This window comes from Bison bison, unplaced genomic scaffold, assembly GCF_000754665.1.
Source record: "Bison bison bison isolate TAMUID 2011002044 unplaced genomic scaffold, Bison_UMD1.0 scf7180017864474, whole genome shotgun sequence".
NCBI lineage: Eukaryota > Metazoa > Chordata > Mammalia > Artiodactyla > Bovidae > Bison > Bison bison.
Window position 1 is genome coordinate 202122 of NW_011495035.1, and position 8350 is coordinate 210471.

The following is an 8350-nucleotide window of genomic DNA, read 5'->3' on the forward strand; positions in this document are numbered from 1 at the left end:
GCCATGCCCTCCTCCAAGGGATCTTCCCAACCCAGGGATCAAACCTGGGTCTCCTGCATTGGCAGGCAGGTTCTTTACCTCTAGCACCACCTGGGAAGCCCAGGATACATATATATGTAGGTATATATTTTCAACTCACACTAGAAAAACATATTTAATGTTTTTGATTTGTAAAGGAAAGTCCTGTTTTCACCAAAGACAGAAAATCATGATCTCTCCATCTCTCCTTCAGTCTCTCTCTTCTCTCCCTCCTCTCTTCCTTCCCTTCTCTCCTTTGCTTCCATCTAGCTTCCAGCCTTCCTTCCTCTTTCTCATTCATGGACCTCCAAAATGAAATAGCACCTATCAAATCCAACAGCAATTGTCCACGTGAAAGCTAGGTGGCATATTTATGAAAGTTTTATCCTAATGGTCCTTGGGCTTTATGGTGATTTATGTCACTAAGAACCCAAACTGTTGAGTAAAAACTTTACTCATTTGAAACAAGAACTGGTTTCCAAAACTCCTTCACTAACTAGAAAATGAATTTAATCTCTGGAGGATGATCTGTGTATTTTATTTTGCTCCAAGTACAGGGAGGTGCCAGGGCAGTGGGAGTGCTGTGCATTTTCCCATTTCTCAGAATGGAATTGCACTTAAGCAGAATAAAGAAGAAAATCATTTCTGCTCCAAGTAACTTTGTTCATTTTTTCCAGCTTGTAACTTTGGTTTCTAATTATAGATCACAGCTTGGGCATTGGGTAAGCCAAAACCAGTCCTATAGGACTTTCTGCTCTGTTCTCTCTTCTTGAACATGAGCAACAGGAGCAGGTGAAAAGCACATTTGGAATTGCTTGAGTCAGCTTAGATTTTTCATTGTTCTTTGTCCTGGGCTTGATTTAGCCTTTCAGCCTAGAGGTCTACCTCACTTGTACCGAGAAACATAGAAAAAACTTGGCATGCATTTTATTATATGCTCTGCCTTGTGAATTATTATTTTAATAGATATTCTAGGAAGAACTGAGATGGAGGCCTTTGACATTTTCCACCAACCAACCATCTCCCAGGCCTCCCAGCTGGCGCTAGTGGTAAAGAACTTGCCTGCCAATGCAGGAGACATAGGTTCAATTCCTGGGTCAGGAACATACCCTGGAGGAGGCACTGACAACTCATTCCAGTATTCTTGTCTGGAGAGAATCTCATGGACAGAAGAGCCTGGTGGACTAAGGTCCACAGGGTTGCGGAGAGTTGGACATGACTGAAGTGACTAGCACACATACACATAGACTCATCAGCATGCAACCATCTCCTATTTGGAGCTTATACAAAGGAGTTTCCTAAACTTGAGACTTCTGCTCTAGTTCTTTGAGTTAATATTGATTTGGTCAACATCAAGTTTATGTAAAAGGGTTTGTCTCTTTCAGGCAACTTTCTCCCATTGCTTTTATTTTTAAATATCAATTATTTTATCTTCAAGTAATACATGACTATTGAAAAAATATGAAAATAGAAATAAGCAAATGGGAATATACTACCCATGATCCTATTACCCAGTAAAACTGCTAGAGTCTTTTAAATTTCTCTCATAATGGTTTTGGTGCTAGAAATGAAATGTGTTAGTCTGTGAGAGTTTCTAAGCCTCTCCACCCAGTCTCCCCATCACCTGCAAAAGAAGATCTTGTTTTGGCCCTGTCCTATCCCAGACCTTGAAGGACAGTTTTGTCTTTACCAAACCAATTCTAGGGTCAAAGCTGGAGAGAAGGTATAACCCCAGATAGAATCGTGAAAAAGAAAAAAGGGCCAAGAGACCTAGGTAATGAAAACACTGAGGGAGAAAGAGGACACGCAGGCAAGCACATATACTGGGTGTTGGGAAAGCTTCGGGAGTTGGGTGGGGTGGGGCAGATTAGTTGAAAGAGGATCTGGACAGTGAGCCGGAAACCGGAGTTTGAGTGGGAGAAGGCAGAGCTTGGCTGTGCTCATGAATTGAAATTGCATCAGCATCACTGGAGAGATGAAGCAAGGCAAGATTGTTGTAGTTGGCCTGCTCAAAGCCAGAGGTGTGGGGCTGGAGAGCCTGTGCGCATGCTCAGTCACTAAGTCGTGTCCAACTCTGTGTGACCCCATGGACTGTAGCCCCTGCCAGGCTCCTCGGTCCATGGGATTCTCCAGGCAAGAATACTGGAGGGGGTGGCCATGCCCTCCTCCAGGGGATCTTCCCAACCCAAGGATTAAACTGAGGTCTCCTGCACTGCAAGCAGATTTTTTACCATCTGAGCCACCAGGGAGGCCGGGGCTGGGGAGCAGTTACTTTTATATCTTTACATTTTATGTTTTGTATGTTCACTTTATTTCTGATCATAAAATAAGGTACTGATTGTAGAAGTTTCTACTTCTGAGTTATATAACATAGGTTCTAAATCCACCTACCAGAGAGAATTGTTGCTTTTACCTAAGCAATTATGATTGCCTTCCCACATGATAAAGCATACTTTGACTTTTTGAAAATAATTTTATGTGTCACCATTTAGTACATTGTTGGCCATATACATTGTTTCTAAAAGTTATAAATCATAAATATCACTCGTGAATACTGTTACAATTCAGTCTTTGCATTTTTATTAATTTCTTTACATTATCTATTCTGAAGAGATTTTTGCCTGGAAGGGTATAAGTATTTGCAAGAGTTCTGAATGAAATAAGCAACTTATTATTATAGAGTTTAATTTAAAACTACATGCTACTACTTTGACCACTGTTTAGCTCCATGCATTTTAGTAGAAATTAACTTTTTCAAAGGAGTTTGACATTAATTATGTCCCTGCTTTCACCCCTTAAGATATGCAATACTTTCACTCCTATTTGAAACTATTTAAATATTAAATAGTACAATAAGTTTTCTGTTTCAGGGGGCAGAATCAGAGCGAAAAATTTCAAGGGATTTTTAAAAGAGGAATCTTATCCTAAATATAAATCCCAATATGAAATGACTTCATCTGTTCTGTTTCAGAGAAAGTCAGTTCTTGGCATCACCTTTCATTATCCTGTCTTCCAAATCAGTGATGCTGATAACACACTGACCCCTCCTTGTTCTTCCCAAGCAACATGCTCATTAGCCTCTTAGGAGGGTAAAAATTGTAAATCATCATACTTGCTGACCACAAATGTCTTTTAAGAATTTGGGGGGTGGGGGTGGGTGGGGCTACAATGCCCAGTCATTCTCACTTAGGAAGTACTTCATCTACATGTCCTCTTTATAAATGGCTTTCCCCCATTATTCACAGCAGTGTATCCTTTGGCTCATGTAACAATGAAACTGGAAGTTTTATGCCTGGAAATCTCAGTCGATAACCCATCTCCTAATGATACTCTGGGCCTTTGAAGGAATTAGAGTGGCCTATTTAACACCAAGAGTCATAAACCCAAATGCCTCCATGGGCCAGGCAGCTTATGTAAGAGACCAGGGCAAGGCAGCTGTTAGAAAAACAGTTGTTAATGGCAGCTCACTGGGGGCCTCTGTGTCAAAGATTCCGTAGATAGTGGTGGGGGCTGAGATTAAATGGAAAGCATTTATTCTACGTAAAGGAGAAGGCACTCTAGCCAGTGGCTCACGTGGGAAACTGGGCCTAGTTTTGTGAGATTTTCTTGTTTCCAGGAGAAGCAAGAAACCCAAAGGTTGATGCATTTAAACATGCACACACACACATTGGGATTCAAGTAGAAGTTTTTAAAATTATTGTACAGTCCAGACACAAGTGTAACTGCACACTGGCTTATGAAGCCCACTGTGTGACCTGAACTCCACATTCATCTAGCATGGCAGATTCTAGGAGGATTTAAATAAACCCTTGGAGCTCGGAAAATACAATCGTTATATACTAGAGCCCAGGATGTATGAAAGCTAAAGACAGCCCATCCACAAAGGGGCTCTAGTCTATTGAAATGCTGGGCCTCTAATGTGATGGGCTGTTCGGTAGGAGCACACTGCCTCCCTGTGAATTTTCCCTCCACCGTGCTCTAACCTCTGTTCCCAAGTTTCTTCCTTGGAGACGTGATTTAATACTATCGACCTCATCGGATATGAGGAGTAAATGAGACAACTTAGATGAAAGGCTTGGTAAGTAAGCTTTGTTGTTGCTCTTCCCCTCCCTGCTTCATTTCCCTCCTCCTGACCTGGGCACCTCCTTTCTTCCATATTCCAGGTTCCTGAGCCCCTTCAACATGATCCTTGGAGGCATTGTGGTGGTGCTGGTGTTCACAGGCTTCGTGTGGGCAGCCCACAATAAAGACATCCTCCGTCGGATGAAGAAGCAGTACCCCACAGCGTTTGTCATGGTGGTCATGCTAGCCAGCTACTTCCTCATCTCCCTGTTCGGGGGAGTCATGGTCTTTGTGTTTGGTATCACATTTCCTTTGCTGTGTAAGTGAACCTGAGCCTTATATCATCAAGCAATGTCGATCCATTCATCCAGTGAGAATGTCCTAACCTGTTTCTGAGAGGTGCGTTGGCAGGTCTGCAAAACTATCAAGAGTTTTCTGCAACAGCAGATCAAGGCTGAATAGCCCATTAATGGCACAGATACGTACTGGGCACCCCCTCGGTGTCACTCTTCTGGGGACACAACAGTAAACAAAACAAATTCGGATCCCAAGTCATACAGTAGTGGCATGGTCTGCACTGGAATCCAGATTTGTCTTAACCGTTCAGTGCCAGGCATCCCGTGCTGACACAGTAGTGAATGTTTACTCTCTACTTACTCAGAAGATTGTAATTAGCGTCGAAAGCGTTGTAAGTTGGCCCAGAGTATAGGTAACCATGGACTCCAATTCTAGTGATGAGAACTAGACATTTTCTAAAGTGTACATGCACTGTTGACTGAGATTCCCAAGCACCTGAAGCCTGAAATAGAGAACAGACACAACTCCAGTCTCATCAATGGAAATCTAATTAGAATTATAGTGTACTCAGTGACAGGAACATCCCTTTAATCTTTAAAAGCATTTCATGTGCTGCCATTCCACTAAATAAAACAATTCCTTGTTTCGGGTTTGTTTGATTAAGCCCCCAGAATATTTATATGTGAATCCCACACCTTATTGGATAAAATAATTGAATCATTAAATTTAGACATTTTTGAAATACTCTTCAGGATTTCTTTATGTGCTAGAGACAGTATTTCAGTGATTCTGCCTGAGTATACAGTTTGTAAAAAACAGAGCAGTGTAATGAAACATATCGTAAGTTAAGAGTCATGGGTCCAGGTTTCTATTCATAGACCTGCTGGAAACCAGCCATGTGATCTGCACCAATTGTCTTATATGGGAAGAGCTGACTCACTGGAGAAGATCCTGATGCTGGGAAAAATTGAGGGCAGGAGGAGAAGGGGGCGACAGACAGTGAAATAATTGGATGGCATCATCAACTCAATGGACATGAGTTTGAGCAAACTCTGGGAAACAGTGAAGGACAGGGAAGCCTGGAGTGCTGGGGTCCATGGGGTCACAGAGTCAGACACTACTGAGTGACTGAACAACAATAATAATCCTATATGGGCTATAGCTCACTCATCCATAAAAGAAGGGAATTAGACAAGGTCAGTGATTCCCAAACTTTGATGACTGTGAGAATCATCCAGGATGATTTTAACATATATGTTTCTCAGCCACATCCCGTGGAGATCTTGATTCTTTGGCCCACAGGACTGTCCAAAGAATCTGTATTTTTAGAAAGCTCCTCAAATGTTTCTAGTGGTCACTCTTGATTAGGAGCCTGTGGAGAGAATGCACATGAGTGCTTCTCAAAATGAGGGCCCCAAATCACCCACATCAAAATCACCCACAGTGGTTACTGAAACGTTACATTCCAGAACCCTACCTCGGTCTCAACAATCTCAACTCCAGGTGCTGGAGACTGGGAATCTGCCTATCTAACAGGCTTTCTCTCTGGTGATCTGTACGCACACAGAAGTTTGAAAAGTGCTGGTGTAGATTACCCAAGGTGTTGACTTAAATACAGACTCCTGAGCCCAGCCCTGTAAAGGTTCTAGAAGTTCAGGAGGCCCAGGAGATGGGCCAGAGAAAATCTGTTTCTTACAAACAAACTCAGGTAATTCTTAATGATCAGGTAAATTCTGTGAATACCAGATTACGTAAGGTCTGTAAACCCTTAGCATTTTATCCAGACATTCTATATCCAACACTGTGCAATAGCTTTTTATCCAGATATCTATACCCAACACTGTGCAAAACTGCCCGTTAGGAGGCACCTTCTAAGAGGACTTCACTTGTGTGCCTCCTGCAGGAACAAAATACAGATAACCCCTGAGCTGAGCATAAGTTCTTTTCTGGAAAAGGTTAGCATTAAGTTCATTTTTAGGTAGGTTGAAATCACATCAATTCGCTTTGAATTTCAGGGTATTTAAGTAGCATCTGAAAGGCAGTGATAACAATGTGTGAAGGGAAGAGCGTGGCTGCCAGATTATGGTCCTTCCTGCTGAATATGACATTCTCCTGCACACACAAAGAATACTGTAAAGTCCAAGGATCCATACAGGGACTTGGGTCCATTAGGCTGACAAAGAGCTTTATATAAAGTTTAAGGATCCACTGTGGGATGTGGAGAAGGAAATGGCAACCCACTCCAGTGTTCTTGCCTAGAGAATCCCAGGGACGGGGGAGCCTGGTGGGCTGCCGTCTTTGGGGTCGCACAGAGTCGGACATGACTGTAGCGACTTAGCAGCAGCAGCTGGGATGTGGATCTGTTAGGGAAGCAGACTGGACTGTAGCTAATGGAGAAAGTTGTTACTTCAGTTGCGAAGCGGGGCGGGAGAATGGGTGCTTTGGTGCTAACCGTCACCTTTCACTTCCCTGTAGTGATGTTCATCCATGCGTCGCTGAGGCTCCGGAACCTCAAGAACAAACTGGAGAATAAAATGGAGGAAATTGGTCTGAAGAGGACACCCATGGGGATTGTCCTAGATGCCCTGGAGCAGCAGGAGGAAACCATCACCAAGTTTTCTGACTATATCAGTAAAATGAAGGAGTAAACGGAGCTGCCCTGGTGATAGGGTTGCAGCAGAAGTCGAGTTGCGGTTTGCCCCTGTCCAGACCTACTTTTCCGTTTGTGTTTTTGAAATAGGAGGTGCACGAACCATTCAGCCACCCGTGGCACCGTGCACAGAGAGGCCTCCCTGTTCTCATTTCTGCTGTCACAGAGAAAAGGCCTCCGGCTAAAAGAAACCACCCTCCTGTTATGCTCGACATCTCCAGTGTGTTTATGTAAACTGATTGGAAACGGATCACCCTTATTTCTTAAGGGGAATAAAAGAATCATGGAGTGTACAGCAACAGTATGGTTATTTTGTAGGAAACAGTTTGTAAAGTATCAAGGCAATGTGAATAAATGAAAAGACTATGAAAGGAGATGATGTTATCCTGTTTTAATCCCCCTCAGCATTCTCCTCTAAAAATATTCCTTCCTTAGGATTATAATATGTGGGGTATCAATTAGTTTAGCTTTTATTATTATTGTTTAAAATAAAAAATAATCTTGATCACTTTGCCTCCTGGTTGATGTGCAGTGGATAAAGCAGTTGTTTCTATTTTGTTTACAAACATAAAGCTGCTAGCTGCTTAGGAGAATATTTTATCAACTTTTTTGTAAATTTTTGAAATGCTATTAATGTTTTCATTAGAAGGCATTTGTTGCAAACTAATACCATCTTCTTTAAGGGGGTTACAGCTCTGTAGCCTGTATTCTTGACAAGCTTGTTAAAAAAAAAATCAGAATAAAATGAGTTTCTATTGCATGGTTTTTGTTTTTATAATGACAAAGACATATCCAAGATAATGTTTCCCTTTTTTCTTCCCCTTTTTCTTCTTTTTATTCAATTTTTAACTGCAACATTTAGAAGGTAAGAAATGAACACACATTTTTATTAATTCCTTGGGGGTAGAAAGAGGACAGTAATAGCTGATCTTTTGAAATGTGAAAAGCATCTCTAGATGACCAAGCAAACAGATGTTTAAAAATGGGAATGAAAATGATCATTGATTCTGCAGTTCACAGAACTTTTAGATGGCACTTGGCACCACTAGATGTTTTTATAGCCAGACATTAGAATTAATATAGCATGAGTTTATATTTTCTGTTACTTTCTTCTTTTTACTCCCAGTATATTTTGAAATAAGTAATATAACATGTTTTCCTTGCCAGCTGAGTGATTTCATAGATGAATAGAAAATATTTAGATTTCCCTAGCATGCAGACAGTTGGGGCAGTACTCATTGAAGAGACTCTTGTACATCCTAGAAGAGGAAGCAATGCATATGCCACTCCTGATTTTTCTTGCATTTTGATTTCTCACCGAAC

At 41.6% G+C, this 8350-nt stretch overlaps 1 protein-coding gene across 1 annotated transcript in view; it reads left to right on the forward strand.

Annotated features, from left to right (window-relative positions):
• The window catches only part of ARL6IP5 (ADP-ribosylation factor-like 6 interacting protein 5), a 22153-nt gene extending 14366 nt beyond the window's left edge, over positions 1-7787 (forward strand). Inside the window, exons 2-3 of the mRNA XM_010861982.1 lie at positions 4182-4399; positions 6853-7787. Of these exons, the coding sequence (XP_010860284.1) occupies positions 4182-4399; positions 6853-7025 (391 nt within the window). The 3' untranslated portion in view covers positions 7026-7787. The remainder of the gene's footprint in view (positions 1-4181; positions 4400-6852) is intronic.
• Positions 7788-8350: the final 563 nt, after the last annotated feature.